Raw genomic sequence first — 22133 nt, forward strand, 5'->3', positions numbered from 1 at the left:
CTTTATTCTGCTCTGCAGTAGTTATTTCCACTATTTTATCTTCCAGGTCACTTATCTGTTCTTCTGCCTCAGTTATTCTGCTCTTGATTCCTTCTAGAGAATTTTTGATTTCATTTATTGTGTTGTTCATCATTGTTTGTTTCATCTTTAGTTCTTCTAGGTCCTTGTTAAATGTTTCTTGCATTTTGTCTGTTCTATTTCCAAGATTTTGGATCATCTCTACTATCATTATTCTGAATTCTTTTTCAGGTAGACTGCCTATTTCCTCTTCATTTGTTAGGTCTGGTGCATTTTTATCTTGGTCCTTCATCTGCTGTGTGTTTTTCTGTCTTCTCATTTTGCTTATCTTAATGTGTTTGGGGTCTCCTTTTTGTAGGCTGCAAGTTTGTAGTTCCCAGTGTTTTTGGTGTCTGTCCCCAGTGGCTAAGGTTGGTTCAGTGGGTTGTGTAGGCTTCCTGGTGGAGGGGACTAGTGCCTGTGTTCTGGTGGATGAGGCTGGATCTTGTCTTTCTGGTGGGCAGGTCCACGTCTGGTGGTGTGTTTTGGGGGTGTCTGTGGACTTATTATGATTTTAGGCAGCCTCTCTGCTAATGGGTGGGGTTGTGTTCCTGTTTTGCTAGTTGTTTGGCATAGAGTGTCCAGCACTGTAGCTTGCTGGTCATTGAGTGAAGCTGGATGCTGGCGTTGAGATGGAGATCTCTGGGAGATTTTCGCCGTTTGATATTATGTGGAGCTGGGAGGTCTCTTGTGGACCAGTGTCTTGAAGTTGGCTCTCCCACCTCAGAGGCACAGCAGTGACTCCTGGCTGCAGCACCAAGAGCCTTTCATCCACACGGCGCAGAATAAAAGGGAGAAAAAGAAAGAAAAGAAAGAAAGAAAGAAAGAAAGAGAGAGAGAAAGAGAGAAAGAGAGAGAGAGAGAGAGAGGGAGGGAGGGAGGGAGGGAGGATGGAAGGAGGAAAGGAAGGAAAGAAAGAAGATAAAATAATGATAAAATAAAATAAAGTTATTAAAATAAAAAATAATTATTAAGAAAAAAAATTTTTTTTTAAAAAGAAGAAATAAAATGGATAGAACCCTAGGACAAATGGTGGAAGCAATGCTATACAGACAAAATCTCACACAGAAGCATTCACATACATGCTCACAAAAAGAGGAAAAGGGGAAAAAATCATAAATCTTGCTCTCAAAGTCCACCTCCTCAATTTGGGATGATTCATTGTCTATTCATGTATTCCACAGATGTAGGGTACATCAAGTTGATTGTGGAACTTTAATCCGCTGCTTCTGAGGCTGCTGGGAGAGATTTCTCCTTCTCTTCTTTGTTCGCACAGCTCTCTGAGCTCAGCTTTGGATTTGGCCCCGCCTCTGCATGTAGGTCGCCAGAGGGTGTCTGTTCTTCGCTCAGACAGGACCGGGTTAAAGGAGCTGCTGATTCGGGGTCTCCGGGTCACTCGGGCTGCGGGGGAGGGAGGGGCACGGAGTGCGGGGCATGCCTGCGGCGGTAAAGGCCGGCATGACGTTGCACCAGCCTGAGGCGCGCAGTGCGTTCTGCCGGGGAAGTTGTCCCTGGATCACGGGACCCTGGCAGTGGTGAGCTGCACAGGCTCCCTGGAAGGGGGTTGTGGATAGTGACCTGTGCTCGCACACAGGCTTCTTGGTGGCGGCGGCAGCAGCCTTAGCGTCTCATGCCCGTCTCTGGGGTCCGTGGTTTTAGCCGTGGCTCGCGCCCGTCTCTGGAGCTCCTTTAGGCCGCGCTCTTAATCCCCTCTCCTCGCGCACCAGGAAACAGAGAGGGAAGGAAAAGTCTTTTGCATCTTCGGCAGGTCCAGACGTTTCCCCCCGAGTCCTTCCTGGCTAGCCGTGGTGCACTAACACCCTGCAGGCTGTGTTCTAGCCGCCAACCCCAGGCCTCTCTCCCCACACTCCAACTGAAGCCTGAGCCTCAGGTCCCAGCCCTGCCCACCCCGGTGGGTGAACAGACAAGCCTCTCAGGCTGGTGAGTGCTGGTCGGCCCTGATCCTCTGTGCGGGAATCTCTCCGCTTTGCCCTCCGCACCCCTGTTGCTGTGCTCTCCTCTGCGGCCCCGAAGCTACCCCACTCTGCCACCTGCAGTCTCCGCCCGCGAAGGGGCTTCCTAGCGTGTGGAAACCTTTCCTCCTTCACAGCTCCCTCCCATTGGTGCAGGTCCCTATTCTTTTGTCTCTGTTTATACTTTTTTATTTTGCCCTACATGGGGAGTTTTCTTGCCTTTTGGGAGGTCTGAGGTCTTCTGCCAGCGTTCAGTAGGTGTTCTGTAGGAGTTGTTCCACGTGTAGATGTATTTCTGGTGAATCTGTGGGGAGGATCTCCGCGTCTTACTCTTCCGCCATCTTCCCCTCGTCCCCTTGGAGTTTTTAATCTTGCTATTTATTGCCCTCTAACTCTTACTCATGGTGAATTGTTTCCTTGTATGCTCTGTAATACTGAGTTGTGAGTTCAGCATCACTGGGTTTTTATATGTGGGTATCCTGTGCAGCCTGAATTAAGGTGCGTCAATCAGAAAGTAATTCTTTTTCTTTTGCCAAGCAACCCCAAAATACTTTTCATTCTCACCTTAAATTCACAGGATTCTGAGACACAGACAGTAGTGTAAATTTGAATCCCCAACCAAAGAGAAGCCAGGTCTGTGGTAACGACTTTCCAGGAATGACTTTTATTCTTTGTACCTAAAACCTAAGCTAAGCTAAGCACTGGAGGATGGATTTGTTCCCCCCTAGTTTATTCTTTTATTGAGGGTGACTCTCTTTAAGAGGTTGTGGCTATGTGTGTGGATTTCAATCCAACTCCTCACCTTGCAGGGACTTAGGACTTTACCTCCAGCCCTTCTGTTACCTTTAAAACCCAAGCACTGTGGTTCCAGGGACCAGAAACTGTCTTTGCTCTCAGGCAGTCACAGCATTAACCACACATCATGCTCATCTTTTATTTCCTCTGTTCTTGGCCCCTGGAGATTACTCTCACTATACAATCTTTAAAGTTAGCCATATATTTCAAAGGGTATTTACCATGTTTTATCCAGCATTCTTTTTTTTTTGGCTGGTTGAGTCTTCGTTGCTGTGCATGGGCTTTCTCTAGTTATGGTGTGCAGGGGCTACCCTTCGTTGTGGTGCATGGGCTTCTCATTGCGGTGGCTCCTCTTGTTGCGGAGTATGGGCTCTAGGTGCATGGAGTCAGTAGCTGTGGCTTGTGGGATCTAGAGTGCAGGCTCAGTAGTTGTGGTGTATGGGCTTAGTTGCTCTGCGGCATGTGGGATCTTCCTGGACCAGGGCTCGAACCTGTGTCCCCTGCATTGGCAGGCAGTTTCTTAACCACTGTGCCACCAGGGACGTCCCTATCGAGCATCCTTTACAGTTTCGTAACTAAGGCTTTCAGGCTAATTGTCTGCCAAAATTACTGAGAATGGAAGTCTAGAATGATGCTTCACCCTACCCTATTCTACTATGTCAATTTTTTTTTCTTTACATTGTCATCAAAACAGAACATATTCCAGCCATAATCTGTCTAGTCACTTTAGAACATTACTTCATCATCTGGATCCACCAGATGTTTTGTTTTTCTCAAATTACATCACACTATTATGAGCACCATTTTATAAATAAGGAAGTTTAAGCATATCAACTTAAGGTCACATGGCCAAGACCAGGACCAGAGTCTGAATCTTTAAAATGTCTGCTTTGGGATATTTCTTTAAGAGTTAACAGGAGATGTGTGGAAGATGAAGGTCTAAGGGAACACTTAATAAGTACCTCCTATGTGGTAGCACTATAAGAGAGATAGTAGTTGTATAAGACAAGGTCTTATTACCCATTTTAAAAGATAGGGGAATTAAAGCTCAGAAAGGTTAAATAATTTCCTTAAGGTCATTGTGTAGTATTAGAGCTGAATTCATAGAGCTGACTAGAAAAATCCATTTTCTTCCCTCTACCCCAGGGGTCAGCAATCTTAAAAAGCTAGATAGTAAATATTTTAGGATTTGCAGGCCATGTATTCTATGGTCTCTCTTGTAACTATTCAACTTTACTGTTGTAGTGTGAAAGCAGCCACTTAAAAACATAAACAAGTGAGCATGGCTATGATCCCATAAAACTTTATTTAAGGACATTGAAAAATCTGAAGTTCATATAATTTTCACACATCACAAAATATTATTATTCTGATTTTTTTCAACCATATAAAAATATAAAATGCATTCTCAGTTCACAGGCCATATAAAAACAGGCCGCAGGCTGGCTTTGACCCATGGGCAAATGGTTTGTCAACCCCTGCTCTATGCCATACCACCTTCTGAGAAGTGAGGTTCTCCAATGCCTTTGTTTCAAACATTGCTTTACTGGGTTAGGGAAGACATGGGAAAAAGAGAATAGAACAGGTTCTTTTCTGGGCCTTTGATGACCAAGGGAGCTGTTGCTGTACAACCTCCTCAAATTGTGTGGTAGCAGTATGCAGTTGTTTTAATGTCTTGTTCCAATGTTAAATGTCTTTTTTCATGTCTATCTTAGACTGTCTTCAAAATTAAACTATAAGCTCATTTAGGAAACATGACTATTTTCTTATTTTAAAATTTCCTTTGATGTTTTAATAGTTTATGTACAGTTGGTGCTCAGTAAGTATTAACTGATAAATATTAGAAGATGCCAAATACTATCCTGTTTCATTCACAGTCTATTAAATAATTGATGGACACAATATATAACCATTTCAGTGACATGAAAAATATACCAGTCAGGCTATATGTATGATTTAACGTAACGTATGATTTAGCTTTTAATCCAGTATAAGGGACAATTATAAAAATATTTCTTGGCTCTATCGTTTGGGTTCTAATAGTTAAAGTATTCAAATGTAAATACTGCGTGACATTCCTTTCTCCCCTAGAACCACTTTGGTGATCTGGATGGTGGCCACTACACTGCTTTCTGCAAAAACTCAGTGACTCACGCCTGGTATAACTTTGATGACACACGAGTCAGTGAGATTCCAGATACTTCAGTTCAAACCACTACAGCATATCTCCTGTTCTATAGCTGCCAGCCCTTTTCTATACCTATACAAAAACGCAAGAGCTAGGAAAATGGTGTTTCCAGAAAATTGCAAAACTAGCAATTAGAACCTAGTACTTAAGTTTTGCTTTGTCATTAAAACTCTTGCAACTTACTTGCATCACTGACATTTTTAAGTCTTTCTGGCATGTTGTTATGCAACCTTCACAAGGTAAGTCTATAAAAAGATGGGTCCTGGCCCACTGAAAAAGGCAGCATGAAAATGATGCAATGCTAACGAATGGGGACCTTCAAAGCAATCAGATTGTAAGTATTATGTTCAGGTTTCAAAGTACAGTGTTCATTAGTGTGTATTTTTATCATAAACTATCTCATAATAATTATATATATATCCAACAAATTATTTTCCAAAGGTACTTCATGGAGCTAAACCAAAATAACTTTTGTTCAAGTGGCTCTGTGAGGTTAGGAATGTGATTTGAAAATATTTAATTGTTCAGATAATTTAGGCAAGAAACTATAATCTCTCAGACTAATTGTAGAACATGAAAAGTTGTCAGTTTCACAATTCAACACCTTCCTTTCATCTTCTTCCTGGGAGTCCACTAACGGTGACATCTTTCAGAAGCACCTTTAGAATTTTGTTTTTATATGGAGTGTTATATATTGACTTTACCTATAACAACTAAGTCCCTGAGGTAAATGATAAATTCTAAGCTCCTCTATCCCTTTTAATACATCACTTTCTAAAGATGTGGTTTATAATGCAGTTCACTTTGCAGTCATGTCTGACTCATCTCTTTTTATCTTAATACTAAGAATTCTACTACTCTTGATAGAATGAGTCTGGGCATTAAGTTATTTACATCTTACTCTGACTCCCAACTCTGAGAGAATCATAAGTGCTATATGCAGTTCAGGGTCAAGGTAAAGGATGAGTGGAATCAAGTGATGCAAAGGAATAAGTGTACTAAATTTTAAGTCACTGTAGTGGTATAAAGAGTGTATGTATAAAATCTGTAATTCTACTGTTCTATGTTTAATAATATAAAATTAAAGACAGAACACTTACAGGGTTTTAAATTATTTTTCTCATTAAGATTTTAATGTAGGTGTAAATGAAAATTCTCATTTAAAAAATTAAAGAAAAGTTTCCATTTATTTTTTTAGAATAAAGATTTAGTGCACAAATACAGCCCAAAGCCAACAGAAAAATAGCTTTGCCCTGTGATTTCCCTAAGAAAGCACTGCAATTACTCAGAATAGGCCAAAAGGAAAGAAAAAAAAAAAAGCAATCCTCTGAGTTCTAGGCTTCACAAAAGGACCACATATTATACTATGTACATCGATTTGATGTGCAAGTGTGCAATAAATATATACACATACATTCCTATCTGTTTTACATCATTCTAGAGTATTCATAGATCAAGCTGGGATTTAGAAATGTGAAAAGGCCATAACAGTAAAAAGGAAAATAAAGGATACAATGGTGTTTAGACTAGTGGAATAATTATGCTTAGCTAATTATTTTAACTTTGGAGCAAACTAAAAATGTTGTTTTGAAATAAATGGTACCTGTAAGGAATGCTTACTGCAATACTTGTTAAATGTTCTTGGTCAGTTTTTTGATAATAGCACTGACCTGAAGTATATGGTATAGTAACACAACTCTCACTGTCCTAGAATTCCTTTAAATGGCCAGCTATAGCTATCCAGAATCTTTAAGCATTTCAAGAATTGTGTTGCTCAGCCTGTTAAAAGATAACTAGCTTAAAACCTACTTCTCCTTATGTGGCTACATCAGTTACTCGTGGTCCCAATGACGTATAAAAGAGGATATAAGCTGCTGAAGATTTCACAGAAGAAACGGAAATATCAGAAACTTCATGATCATCAAATTTAAACCACCGCTGTCTTGCTGCATTTTTACAATAGGCAGTGTAGTGGCCTCCATCCAGCCCACCATAGTGATTCTGTGCCAAACAAGACAGAAAATCAAATCAAATTGAATTATTTAAAATATGTCAATAATTTCAAAGGCTTATGTTGTCCTTTCCTATGAGGTAAGGAACCACTTGAAACTGGGTTTTTTAGTTTGCTTCGAAAGAAAATGTATTTAGTTTAATGAGATACTTACCGAAACAGAAAACAAGTTATATTTCCTCAAATTGTTCTTTGGACCAATAACATACTGTGACAAGTCAAGATTTTCTAATGGGAAGTCCACAGATGTCTGTAATTTTTGCTTCCATCTGCCATCGTAGGAAAAACTGTAGAGCATAACATTACAGCAATTACACTGACAGACCAAAGACATCAGAATGAACCCTAATTCATTCATTAACAATCCAGATTTTTAGACAGGACCAAAAAATCCATTTCAAACACACAATCAGAATTTTAATAGTGGAGGAACCTGTTAAAGACACCTGGTTTCGGACTTCCCTGGTGGTCCAGAGGTTAAGACTCGGTGCTTCCAATGTAGGGGGCGTGGGATCGATCCCTGGTCGGGGAACTAAGATCCCAAATGCCGTGTGGTGCAGCCAAAAAAGAAAAAAAAGAAAAAAAGAAGAAGAAAAAGATAATGTAAGTCCCCTACATACGAATCTTCAAACTGTGAACTTCCAAAGATGTGAATGTGCCCGTGTATGCCAGCTGTTGTACTGTACTACTATACTTTTCAAGGTACTATACTGTAAGATTAAAAATGTTTTATTTTATTTTATTTTTTGCAGTATGCGGGCCTCTCACTGTTGTGGCCTCTCCCGTTGCAGAGCACAGGCTCCGGACGTGCAGGCTCCGCGGCATGTGGGATCTTCCCGGACCGGGACACAAACCTGTGTCCCCTGCATCGGCAGGCGGACTCTCAACCACTGCGCCACCAGGGAAGCCCTGTTTTATTTTTTGTGTTTGTTTTTTATGTATTATTTGTGTGAAAAGTATTATAAACCTACTACAGTACGCCTATTACTATATAGTGGAGTTAGTTGGGTACCTAGGCTAACTTTGTTGGACTTACAAATGAACTGGACTTACAAATGCACTCTCAGAACAGAACTCGTTCGTATATAGGGGACTTGCTGTACTTGGTTTCATTTGTTTTACAAATGAAGAAACTGCCATACACAGATATTAACACATTATTGACCAGAGACGTATTAATATGTCTTTTGTTACCCAAACGTATTGACTGTAGGCATTTCAATATTCATTTACATAACAAATCGCCAGCCGCAGGCGTTAGTTTCTGCAAAAATCCCCCATCAGTAATGAGTTAAATGTCTAACCACAGTCAAACAGCTAGAGTGGTAGAGGTAGGGCCATACCTTGGTCCCTTAATCCCTAGACCAGCTAAAGCTATTAGATTAGTCTTCTACAAAGGTAAAAAGTTATGAAAACCCCCATTTATAATGCTAATCACCACAAAAGTACAGAGGAATGACAGAGGAGAGCTGCTCTAGATTTAAGCTTGTACTTTTGGGGACACTAGAGCTGGTAATTGCAAGCACATAAATTAGTGACTGAAATAATGGCATTCCATTATCCTGACATATTCTGCTTCTTTTTTTTTTTTTTCCTTGTGATTTTTTTTTTTTTTAACATCTTTTTTGGGGTATAATTGCTTTACAATGGTGTGTTAGTTTCTGCTTTATAACAGAGTGAATCAGTTATACATATACATATGTTCCCATATCTCTTCCCTCTTTGTCTCCCTCCCTCCCACCCTATTCTGCTTCTTTACACACCAAAATACTGGTATTTTGGTTGGTGTAATATGGTTATTTCAGAATTATTTTTTAAAAAATGAACTCTGAACCATTTATACTTTTATATTCTCCAAGAGTAATACACAGCATTAAAAATTTTAACAGAACAAATGTGTAATCATTTATAGAATGTTTATACCTCCACAGTCTGCAAGAAGCAGAAAAGGACAACTGATATAAGCTTCTGTTAGAAAATTTACACAAGAGGAATTTGAACATATCAATGTAGAAATTAACACAAATAACTGCCTAAGAATCTCCAATAATATAAGATGAAACAAAAAATTAAAAAGAAATCCTTTCTTTGAAACAAAAATTAGAGCTCTCAATAAACAGATGAAACTTCCTTTTAAAGTTTTTCCAAAAAATGACTTAAAGTTATCACTCCACAGATGGATACCATAAAGACAAAGAATCAGAGCAAAAGACCTGGCCCATGTTTTACAACTCTCTCGCCATTATTCTTCTACTGCTATAGGTCCAGATCTTTTTCATTGGCTGGAAAAATATGGGCAAAAATATGTCTGCACTCTACAATGGCATCCTTAATGTTTTATCTTTAAAAATTACACTTTAAAAAAACTCAATTCATTTTCAGCACAGTATTAATTTTTTGTTATGTTTACTATATTGTTTGAATGATAAATTTTATCTAATAGTGTTAGAGTTATACTGTATAACATTATTTTTATACCTTTTCACTGAATGCTTTGTAATGATTTAAAATTTTCATGTTTGAAATGCAATAATTTAGTTTCACTGATTTTATTTTTAAAATTTTATACTGGAGTATCATTGATTAACAGTGTGTTAGTTTTGGGTGTACAGCAAAGTGATTCAGTTACACATATACATGTATCTATCCTTTTTCAAATTCTTTTCCCATTTAGGTTATTATGGAATATTGAGCAGAGTTCCCTGTGCTATACAGTCGGTCCTTACTCATTATCTATTTTATTTATTTTTTATTTTTAATTTTTTTGGCTGTGCTGCGTGGCTTGTAGGATCTTAATTCCCCGACCAGGGACTGAACCCACACCCTCGGCAGTGAAAGTGCAGAGTCCTAACCACTGGGAAACCAGGGAATTCTCTTGGTTATCCATTTTAAATATAGCAGTGTGTACATGTCAATTTCAAACTCCCAATCTACCCCTCCCCGCTAGTTTCACCGATTTTTAAAAACAGAATTATATGAAAGAATGATGCTGTCACTTTGCCCTGTTATTACAAACACTAAGGTGAACTAGAATCTCATCATTTCTGCCTAGTTTCCCTAGAGATACCCTAACCAGATAATCTTCCTTTGTTATATATCCTAAGCAGGTAGTAAAACAAATTGTTTAGAATAAAAGACTTAGAAGTCCTTCAACTAAAAAGTACTAAACACTAAGAAAAATGTGTCCCTTTTACCGTTTCAGATGCACTAAAAGTACAGGTGGCAACTTCCAGATTTCTATCTTTTTTAGCGAATCCCGTCGAGTTCTGCAATGACTGCAGTAAAACCTGTTGTTATCTGTGAGTTTTTCTTCTTTAGAAAATAATCTAAGGCAATCCTGGAGGCAAAAACAAGTAGTAGACACTTGTTAATATTTTCAACACAGTATTCCTGAGCATCTATTCAATAAGTTACTCTGCCAGGCATGAGGAATACAACAGTAAACTCTTACAAAACAGTTCCTGCCCCCACAAAGTTTATGATCTAGTGAGGGATGCAGACCCAGATGGGAGCTGACAGTGACAGAGTGTGGTGAGTGGTGGTGCTGCCTATGGTGGAGGGAAGGAGTCCTGCATGCCCTGAGAGCACTGAGGAACTTCTACCCGGTGGCTCAGGAAGTTCTGACTCACAGGGAGCCAACACTAAAGGGTGTCAACAAGCTCTCTAAATCACACCGCTCTTGTCTGCAAAACATATTTATTTGATATACCCATGTAGAGTAAATTCCTATAAAACTGTACCTAAATTAAAGTCAACATACAATTTTCCAAATTAACTTTTAAAACTTCTTCAATAAATACAAACTTTAAAAAAATGATTAACTCTAAAAGAATATTTTATAGGAAAATATCTTTTAAAAAGGAAAATTTCTTTTTAAAAATGCTGGTTTTTTCCTAATCTACAGAGGCCTAATTAAAACAAAATTTTTGTTTAAGTTTTAACCTATAAAATGTTTATGGGCAAACAAGAGAAATAAATTACTGAATAAAATACACCTCTATGTGCATATGAACATAATTTTTATTCAACAAATCATTTTCTCTCAATCCTAAACTTACCTGTAATGTACATTTACTTGTAGATGCTAGTGGTAGAGACAGATACATGAAAGCCTCAAATGTCCTAGACTTTTTGTGGCAGGTGAGGCACTGTACTGTGGATTTGAATTGACCCTGAAAAAGGGCAACAATGATAGATTCATTGAGCTGCTTGTGCTTCTGCCAAGCATGTTCTGCAGCTTTAAAGTCATCGAGATGATCATTATTTTCTTCTTTGTGTCTTTTCCGATTATCAGCCTGGAAATAAAATTTAGACTCTATATTAATATCTCAAAGTCAACATTTAAATATAAAATTGAAAGAGTATATTAAATACAAATACTCTGCAGATTTAGAAACACTTCTTGTTCTTTTCAGAAAGGAATTCTAATCTCATCAAGTGCTACAAAAAAATTCTAGCCAAGAAAACCTCCTAAAATACCAAAACCCACTTTATCAAAAGGATGTAACTTGTTGCGATTTCTCAACAAATTTTTATTTAAAGAGCTGAAAAGTCTGGTTTTGAAAAGACATTCCACGTATAGCTGGGAGTTAGGGCTACAACTAGACAGATGTTATTTTGCTGTCCTAGTCTCATGGATGGATACATTCTATCTATCTATCTATCTATCTATCTACCTACCTACCTACCTACCTACCTACCTATCTATCTACCTACCTTCACACACATATACACATATAGACACACATAACATACATATAGTCACACACATACATATACATATATAAGTGTGTGTATCTATTTGTGTATGTCTGTGGTTGCTGGTAAGAAAGGTGACCCCAAAGGTATCTGAAAGAGGACAGCTTGGTGCTAAAAAGAAGCCACAGTACACAGACAAAGATGCCTCAGTAATAACTTTTCACATGAATCATTTGGTCATGTGGGTCACAAACACAACATCTCTGACAACTATTTTTACAAATTTACAACATTTACAAACTTCTTGCAGTAATACAACCTGTTAACATTTTCAAAAGTAAATACAAATTGCATATACTTCCTTTCAAATATTAGACCTATCAGATATATTTGTTTTAAACTTCCATGCCATAGTACAGTCACTAGGTTTCAATAAATTAGCACCGAACAATCACCAACTATAATTTTAAATTGCTATAAAAATGAGTACAATGTTAAGCAACGCTAAGGGGCCTTTGCAACTTAGAAAAATTTCTTACTTTATTAAGATCTTCATGGAGACCATCCATTAGGAACAGAAGCAGTTCTTGTGAATCTTGCTGGCTGTATCCTGCAAACTGGTCATTGATCTTCCCAATAGTGATTTTAAAGTCTTTCGGACTGATATACCTGTACTGTCCTGTCCACAGGGCTTTCATGATTATGCCAAATTCTTCCGCCACTTCACCTTTATGCCCCAACAAATTTGACCTTTGCAAATAAAATTAAAGTTACAAAAAAGCAATACAGGAATTATAAAAAGCCAAGGTACAGTGGGTTCTTGACATCAACATACTGTAATATGTGACCCTACACTACACTAAAATACTTATTCACAGGTTTATTACCAAATGCCTATCTGAATCTTACTTTGATTACACCCCTCCAACTTTCTTCCTTTTGGCTGCCAGCCCTGCATGGTCTCCTATTCCTTATCAACAGGCTCCAGTTTATGACAGTGAGGTTCCACCTTCTTGTACTGTTCCTTTCCTGTCTGTCCTTTACCAATCAGAGGAGGCTTTTCTCTACACTTTTTTTTTTAAACATCTTTATTGGAGTATAATTGCTTTACAGTGGTGTGTTACTTTCTGCTGTATAACAAAGTGAATCAGCTATACGTATGCATATATCCCCCTCTTGCGTCTCCCTCCCACCCTCCCTATCTCAACCCTCTAGGTGGTCACAAAGCACCAAGCTGATCTCCCAGTGCTATGCGGCTGCTTCCAGCTATCTCTTTTACATTTGGTAGTGTATGTAAGTCCATGCCACTCTCTCACTTCGTCCCAGCTTACCCTTCCCCCTCCCTGTGTCCTCAAGTCTATTCTCTGCATCTGTGTCTTTATTCCCATCTTACCCCTAGGTTCTTCAGAACCTTTTTTTTTTTTTAGATTCCATATATATGTGTTAGCATACAGTATTTGTTTTTCTCTTTCTGACTTACTTCACTCTGTATGACAGTCTCTAGGTCTATCCACCTCACTACAAATAACTCAATTTCATTTCTTTTTATGGCTGAGTAATATTGCATTGTATATATGTGCTACATCTTCTTTATCCATTCACCTGTCGACGGACACTTAGGTCGCTTCCATGTCCTGGCAATTTCTACACTATTCTTAAGAATATTTTCCTCTTTCCTAATTTGACATCTCTGGAACTGGCTGGTAAGGAGGCATGGTTAGATCATCCTTTTAATACTGTACTGCAAAAAGTATGATATTTCTTTACCTATTAATATCATCCTGATAACAGTTGCGGTTGAAATAATCAGCCAGATGTGGAGTATTACATAGGCACTGCAGTATTGAGTTCATGTAACAAGTATTTCCTAAATTACGAAGTCCAGTGAGAGCTGGTCCAGATCCTCCAAAAACAGGATTGAGGTTCCGAATTTGAGAAGCAGAAAGCCTTGTTATCTCAGTTTTAGGGTAGCTTGTTGGCCTAAGGAAGAAAAGAGTGTACAAGATACTTTAAAATGCACAGCACCTGAAATGAAGGTTCACACTACAAAGGGCAGTAAACTCCAGCATCTGTACCAGGGTATTCAGTAATCTTGCAAATAGTTATTAAGTTAGCTCATAAGGTAATGGGTCTTACAGGACATTTAGTATCTAGGTTAACACTGGTTATATTCTGTGACCCTCCCATGAAACAAACACCTTTAACCTCTTATGTGAGTCCATGGTTTTTTACAGATACCCTGAGATAGATTCTCTGGCTTCTCATGAACAGGTAGAGTCTTCTAGTAGAGAAGGCTCTTTCAAACTTCTTTAAATGATCCCAGGAAGTTTAGCATTACCAAATGTTGTATTCAACCAGAATGCCAAACAAGGAATCAAAAAAAAAAAAAGTGTATGTGGAGTATATTATCAAGCAGGCAGAGGTTATTTGGGTACTATAACCTAAAGTCTAGAGCTGTGCTGACAAATATGGTAGTAGCCACTAGCCACAGGTGGCTATATAAATTTAAGATAAAATTTAAAATTTAGCTTTTTAGTTACGTTAGCCACAATTCAAAATAGGCACTACCATACTGGACAGCACAGATACAGAACATTTATATCTTCACAGATACAGAATCTTTCTATCAACATGTCTACTGGACAGCACTAGACTAGAGAATGCCTCCAAGACTTTTGTTACTTAGTGTATTTGATTTATATGTGGAACTTCTAGAACTGCTACAGCATTAAGAAAACTCCTAATTGATACGTCTTTCTTTTATTATTAATCCTAAGTATATTTCCACCTCTGAAAGGAATACTGAGAACAGATTATATTTCAACCACCTTTTCTTTACACATGGCTCAGGTGTATGCACTCATGTGCTATTTCTCTGTTCAACACAGATAAAAAAATACATGATCTGCATATGCGGTAATTTTTAAAACTGTCAAATTAACAAACTTTCATAAGAATGATAATTTAAGAAGGAATTACACCTCACCAGCTTTAATAGTGAGCCCTAAAATCTATAACTAGATTTACCAATTTTACAAAATCTCCTCCAGGTAAGTCCTACCTGGCAGGGAAGGTTCTCATGAGGAAAATATATTAACTACTTTTTGCGGAGGTGATTCTGAAGAGGCCAAAAAGACAGCCTAGTTAGAATTCCTTAGCAATTAAGAGAGTGTATTTAATAAATAGAAAAATCCATTTATTTTCACTTCCATCTATCCTATATCCCCCAAAATTAATGATCGGAAATGGTAAATAGAAGCTGATACACACTATAATGCTCATTATTTTAATACTATATAAGTTTACTCCCACATTACTGGCTGAGTTAAAAAAAAAAAAAGTTTGGAATTTAAGAGCTGCAACAAGACATACTCAATAATTCTATAAATTATGGTCCTCAAAAGGAGATTTAGGGATCACAGGAAGTTTCCACAACACATCTAAGCAGTCTATGGCACACTGCTTTAAAACTTAACAAAGTGTATACTTTTATATCTACATTATTACGTATGATAATCCTCTGTGATATATTTAAGTTAGCACTTGGGAGAAAAACCAAGGACATTTATTTCTTTTTTCCTCTTTAGTAAATAAAGGCTGGGACAGCCATCCACAGAATTTTCTGACGCCCTGATATTAATAAACTGATATGCTTAGAGTAGAAGTTTTCAAATACAGTAGATGATTCTGTTTCTAGGAGTTAGGATAAACTTACTTGGTTTCTCGATTAACTGTTGGAGTTACTGCTGGTCTCCTCTTCTCTTCCTCTTGAATGGCTTGGGTTATATCTGGGGAGGAGTAGGAGCGCTTCAGCTTGGATGGTTCTCTATCCCGCTCGGCAGGAATCTGTGGCTTGGCTTTATGAGTTGGAGGGGTGGAAGGAGGTGCTGATGAAGGAGCCATTTCCGGTGGATACATATGAACAGTGTTGGTGGGCGAATGATAGTAACGAAAAGTTCCAGTGATAGGGTCAAGAAACTTACATGGGGGAAAAAAAAAAAGGTCAAAAAATGATGAACATCGAGTGAACAACAACAACAAAATCACTCAAAAGTATTTCACTGCTAAATTTACTTCTGGATTAAAATTATTTGAATAAAATGGTGATAATCACTTCTATAATTAAACTTTCAAACAACTTTAGGTTATAAAGAGATACACTGTTTCTCAATGACAAATGCCAGGATGTTCATATACTGTAGCCATCATCCCAGATTGGATACTGAAAAATCTAACCCTGCTGTAATTAGGGAAATGAGTTATGTCCTTTATAATGAAGAAACAGAATCCACTCTGCATTAGAGAAGATGCAGAATAAACAAATACATGTTTTGTTTTTTAAAAAAACAGTGACCACGTAATTTATTTCTGCGCTAATTTTGAATTTTACCTTGGCCCAGCCTGAAGGCAGTCCTGGTACGATCCTCCCCATTTCTTCACTTCGTGCTCTTGTCAAAGGCTCTCGAGACTAAAGAAAAAAAACCAAAAAAGTAAAAGATTTTTAAATTACATTTTGCCATATACAAACTTAAGCTACTTGTACCAAAGAACCAAAAAGCCTTGTGTTGCTGCCCTTAATATTTTTTGAAATAAGTTCAAAGATGAAGAACTATACATGTTTTCTTTCTTTTTATAATAGATCTTTATTGGAGTATAATTGCTTCACAATACTGTGTAAGTTTCTGTTGCACAACAAAGTGAATCAGCCATATGCATACACATGTCCCCATATCCCCCCTCCCATTCTCCCTATCCCACCCCTCTAGGCACCAAGCCAATCTCCCTGTGCTATATTGCTGCTTCCCACCACCCAACTATTTTACATTTGGTAGTATATATATGTCGATGCTACTTTCACTTCACCCCAGCTTCCCCCTCCCACCCCAAGTCCTCAAGTCCATTCTCTGTCTACCTCTTTATTCCTGCCCTGCAACTAGGTTCATCAGTACCATTTTTTCTTTTTTTAGATTCCATATATATGCATTAGATTACAGTATTTGTTTTTCTCTTTCTGACTTACTTCACTCCGTATGACAGACTCTAGGTCCATCCACCTCACTACAAATAACTCGATTTCATTTTTTTAACGGCTGAGTAATATTCCACTTATATATGTTTTTTTAAAGTCCTAAAATTATCACAGCAAGGGGAAGGAGTGTGTGTTGCACAAGCCTATAATAACGGTGACTTTTAAAAGTTTCTCTAAAAAAACAGAAACACAGGCTTTCCTGGTGGCACAGTGGTTAAGAATCCACCTGCCAATGCAGGGGACACAGATTCGAGCCCTGGTCTGGGAAGATCCCACATGTTGCAGAGCAACTAAGCTTGTGTGCCACAACTATTGAGCCTGAGCTCTAGAGCCCGTGAGCCACAACTACTGAGTCCTTGTGCCACAACTACTGAAGCCTGCACGCCCTAGAGCCTGTGCTCCACAAGAGAAGCCACTGCAATGAGAAGCCCGCCCACCACAATGAAGAGTAGCCCCTGCTCTCTGCAACTTGAGAAAGCCCGTGTACAGCAACGAAGACCCAATGCAGCCAAAAAGAAAAAAGGAAAAAATAAATTTATAAAAGAAAAGAAAAAATAATAAATTGGACTTCATCAAAAAAACCCAAAAAAACAAAAAAACCCAGAAACACAAAGACAATTTCACTTCTAGGTGTCAACACAAAAGAAATGAAAATACATTTCCATACAAAGACACTTAGATGCAAATGTTAATAGTAGCATTATTCATAACAGCCCCAAAGCAGAAGCAATCCAATGTCCATCAAATGTGCTATATCCATACAACAGAATACTACTCAGCAACAAAAGGAATAAACTACTGATACGTGGTACAATATAGATGAATGTCAAAAAATTACGGTAGGTGAAAGAAGAAATATACAAAAGACTATATATATATTATTTGTATGAAATGCCTAGAAGAGGCAAATCTGTGGAGACAAAGATTAGATTCATGGTTGCCTGGAATGGGGAGTGACAATAGCTGGGCACAGAGATCTTTTTGGTGTGATGGAAATGTCCTAAAATTGGATTGCATTAAAACTGTTTCACAACTCTGAACTGAAATCAGATTTCAGTTTGGATTACTTTTATGGTATTCAAATTATACCTCAAGAAAACTCTTAAATAAAAACAAAGGCAAAGACATCTTATAAAAGGCCTAAGTATTTTAAAAATTGTGATGAAATACAACATTTACCATCTTGAACATTTTTAAGTGTATAGGTAAGTGGCATTAAGTATATTCACACTGTTGTGCAACCACTCTCCAGAACTCTCCTCATCTTGCAAAATTAAAACTCCACCTATTTAAACAACTCCGAACTTCTCCCAACCCCCAGGTCCCTGGCAACCACCACTCTACTTCCTGTCTCTATGAATATAACCATTCTAGGTACCCTATATAAATGTAATCAAAAAACATTTGTCCTCTTGTGACTGGTTTATTTCACTTATAGGGTAATGTCATCAAAGTTCATCCATGTCAGAATTTCTTTTTTAAAAGCTGAATAACATTCCATTGTATGTACATACCACATTTTTTATAGAGTCATCTGTCAGTGTATACTTGAGTTGCTTCCATCCTTTGGCCATTATGAATAATACTCTATGAACATGGGTGTATAAATATCTCTTTGAGAGTCTGCTTTCAATTCTTTTGGGTATATATCCAGAAGTAGAATTGCTAGATTCATACAATAAGGCCTAAGTATCTTTTAATTTCATAAAATGAACAGAACATATCATCATACTTTAAATAGGAAGGTAAGGATCTATTCCCTTTAGCATATAAGTGGATCCATCATGCAAAAACAAGCAAAAAATGCTACCAAAGATAGCAAAGATTCCCTCAGAGAGAAGATCTTAAGATGGAGGAGGATGATATGGTAGAGATAACCACATGGTTATAATCCATATTTTCTTTTCCTATCCAATGAACTGTTGCTTACTTTATTTCTTCAGTGCCTTCTGTATTCTCTCTAAAAGTTCCAGTCTTTAGAATTCCACTTTCTGGTTGTCCTTTAATCTTAACAGGCTATAAAATTATTAAAATCAGAAGTGAAACAAAATTTTAACTTTTCCCCAACAAAAACCTACCTATCACTAGCTAATACAAGCAAATCCATCAGACTGCAAATGTAAAAAGAGGGGAAAAAAAAGAGGCTCTGAAAAGTTTATTTGAGTTTATTGTCAAATTAGACACTTAAAATTAAAGGTGGCGGGGCCCATGTGGGATTTCCTAACTCCAAAGGTAAAGAACTAAGAAACTTTGATGAATCAGTGGTGGGGAAGAGATGTCAATCACAGTGGATTATGAAGCAGTGATTCATAATACATGGCCAAGTATAAGATGCTAGGTCATTAGTGTACACACACCATGGCCTCTTGTGAACATTATCCTTTTATTTAAATCTCTTATGATTTTGGCTATCTTGAAAGTGGTAGTGATCTAAAATCATTAACGTATTAAACAGAATGAAGCTATTATAGAATTTCATACAGAGCAATATTCAGGAGTGCAAAATTCATTTTATATCCTCTTAGAACTTCTCATAGATGCTTTAAGAAATTCAGTTTAATTTTATAGATTTAAAAAATAACTACAGTAAAGTAAAAACTTAAAAGTGTGATAATTTAAATAAAATTTATTCCAGAATAAATCACACATTTTGCCTACTTTTAAAAGGATCATACAATGAATGCAATCTTAACTTTTCCTTCAGTGTGTTACATTATAGGAAACATTAAAAAACTACATGGGATCATCTCAGGGCTATTTAGACTTGTATGCATATTTGACACCTATACTAAATGACCCCAGAAATACGAATGCTTTAAATTCTTAAGACTACCTGCCTCTGGATAGAAGGTGGCTTTGGAATTTAACTGCATATGTGATTCACAGGCAACTTACTTAACCTCTAAGCTTCAATTTCATCTGTAAATTGAATTCCTCATAGAGTTATCATTAGAAGGAACAAGTAAGATTACATATTAATAGAAGAAATACCTGGCATATACTAGCTACAGAATGAATAATATTTAAATGGTATGAGCTCCTAAGTTCTGATTCTTCTATGAATAAAGTTAGAGAATTTTAGAACATGAGCTTCATTTTCCTTACTTTGGATGTTTAGAAGGCTTTTGCATGGGACCTACATCTTTGATAATTAAAGTTACTAGGTTAAGCGTTCTGTGCATAAATGTGGCACTAATATGAATTGTTAATTTTGGTATATGCATAAACTGCTGCTTGAGAAGTATAGAAATTGATGTTCAATAAAGACAGTATTTCGCCTCCAATTACAATTCATTTTCACACTACCAAAAATATATTTCCATTTATATGAAATGTAAAAAGGGCTATAGCTGTTCTTGCTATTATAAAAACTTATTTGTTAGAAGATGACATGATACTATATATAGAAAATCCTAAAGATGCCACCAAAAAACTACTAGAGCTCATCAATGAATTTGGTAAAGTTGCAGTATACAAAACTCATATACAGAAATCTGTTGCGTTTGTATACACTAATAATGAACTACCAGAAAGAAATTAAGAAAACAATCCCATTTACAATTGCATCAAAAAGAATAAAATAGGGACTTCCCTGGTGGTCCAGTGATAAAGAATCCGCCTTCCAATGCAGGGGATGTGGGTTCGATCCCTGGTCAGGGAACTAAGATCCCACATGCCGCAGGGCAACTAAGCCTGCGTGTCACAACTACTGAGCTCACACACCTCAACGAGAGAGCCTGCATGGCACAAACCACAGAGCCCATGTGCTCTGGAGCCCACACACCACAACCTCAGAGCCCTTATGCCCTGGAGCCCACATGCCACAACTAGAGAGAACAAGCCCACACCACAACGAAGAGCCTGTGCTGCAACGAGAGATCCCACATGCTACAACTAATACCTGATGCAGCCAAAAAAAATTTTTTTTAAATAAAGAAAATAAATATTAAAAAAAGAATAAAATATATAGGAATAAATCTAACTAAGGAAGTAAAAGACCTGTACTTGGAAAACTATGACACTGATGAAAGATAATTGAGGATGACCCAAACAGATGAAAAGATAATACTGTGTTCATGGATTGGAAGAATTAATATTATTAAAATGTCCTTTCTACCCAAGGCAATCTACAGATTCAATGAAATCTCTATCAAAACACCAATGGTGCTCTCTATTGTCTTCTCTGCACTGGGAGCAGCTCTCCTGCCATGGCCCTTCAGCCCCTGAAAATGTACACGTGTGCCAAGTTCGTCTCCATCCCCTCCTTGATCAGGAGAACCTCTCCACTAATAAGCTGATCACTGCAGTGGTGCTGAAACGACTGGAGATGCTGACAGATGAGAGCCACAGCATCTTGGCAGCCCCGAGTCCCCTGACCACCTCACTTATTCCTAGTCGCTGCTTCCAAACCAGTGCCATTTCGAGGGACACTGACACAGCAGCCAAGTTCACTGGAGCTGGGGCTGCCACAGTAGGGGTGGCTGGCTCTGGGGCTGGAATTGGGACTGTGTTTGGGGCCTCATCATTGGTTATGCCAGGAACCCTTCTCTGAAGCAACAGCTCTTCTCCTACACCATTCTGGGCTTTGCCTCTCGAAAGCCATGGGACTCTTTTGCCTGATGGTGGCCTTTCTCATCCTCTTCGCCATGTGAAGGGGCTGTTTCCACCTCCCATAGTTCTTTCTCCTGTGTCTTGTCTGCCCTGTATGTTCCTTTTCCTGTACCACCCCAGGCAGCCTGGGGAAAGGGGTTGGCTCAGGGTTTGACAGAAGGAAGACAAATAAATACTGTATTAATAAGAAAAAAGAAAAAAACAAAACAAAAAAGACACCAATGGCATTTTCCACAGAACTAGAACAAATAATCTAAAATGTTTACAGAAACACAGAAGACCCCAAATAAACAAAGCAATCTTGGGAAAGAACAGAACTGGAGGAATCATGCCCCCTGACTTCAACTACAAACCTACAGTCATCAAACCAGTATGGTACTGGCACAAAAACAGCCACACAGATCAATGGAACAGAACAGAGAGGCCAGAAATGAACACACACTTATATGGTCAATTAATCTATGACAAGGGAGGAAGAATATACAATGGGGAAAAGACAACCTCTTCAATAAATGATGGTGTTGATGGATCAGGTCTTTGAGATACATAAGGAAGCAAGTAATTTTTTTCCACACTTCTTTTTATTGGATGAAATAATTCAAAGTATGTATGCATTATAAAGTTCAGCATTCAAAGAGCACTGACATTTTATTAATATTAAAAATAAGCCAGGAGTTCCCTGGTGGTCCAACGGTCAGGACTCCACGCTTTCACTGCAGTGGCCCCGGGTGCAATCCTTGGTTGGGGAACTAAGATCCCGCAAGCTGTGTG

At 38.0% G+C, this 22133-nt stretch overlaps 3 protein-coding genes across 3 annotated transcripts in view; 2 read left to right on the top strand and 1 right to left on the bottom strand.

The window, feature by feature from the left end:
* The window catches only part of USP50 (ubiquitin specific peptidase 50), a 30686-nt gene extending 25491 nt beyond the window's left edge, over positions 1–5195 (top strand). Inside the window, exon 7 of the mRNA XM_007455526.1 lies at positions 4917–5195. Within this exon, the coding sequence (XP_007455588.1) occupies positions 4917–5108 (192 nt within the window). The 3' untranslated portion in view covers positions 5109–5195. The remainder of the gene's footprint in view (positions 1–4916) is intronic.
* Positions 5196–6828: 1633 nt separating this feature from the next.
* Positions 6829–22133, bottom strand: part of USP8 (ubiquitin specific peptidase 8) — a 47518-nt gene continuing 32213 nt past the window's right edge. Inside the window, 9 exon segments of the mRNA XM_007455527.1 lie at positions 6829–7014; positions 7179–7311; positions 10219–10361; positions 11083–11319; positions 12262–12472; positions 13490–13702; positions 15438–15700; positions 16113–16190; positions 18678–18767. Of these exon segments, the coding sequence (XP_007455589.1) occupies positions 6829–7014; positions 7179–7311; positions 10219–10361; positions 11083–11319; positions 12262–12472; positions 13490–13702; positions 15438–15700; positions 16113–16190; positions 18678–18767 (1554 nt within the window).
* On the top strand, positions 20933–21556 carry LOC103082941 (ATP synthase F(0) complex subunit C2, mitochondrial-like). The gene is given in 4 exon segments (XM_082931008.1): positions 20933–21044; positions 21047–21265; positions 21268–21336; positions 21339–21556. Coding segments are annotated over 4 exon segments (438 nt in total). The 5' UTR covers positions 20933–20959; the 3' UTR covers positions 21404–21556.

Source organism: Lipotes vexillifer, unplaced genomic scaffold, assembly GCF_000442215.2.
Source record: "Lipotes vexillifer unplaced genomic scaffold, Lipotes_vexillifer_v1.1 scaffold24, whole genome shotgun sequence".
In the NCBI taxonomy this organism is placed as follows: Eukaryota; Metazoa; Chordata; class Mammalia; order Artiodactyla; family Lipotidae; genus Lipotes; species Lipotes vexillifer.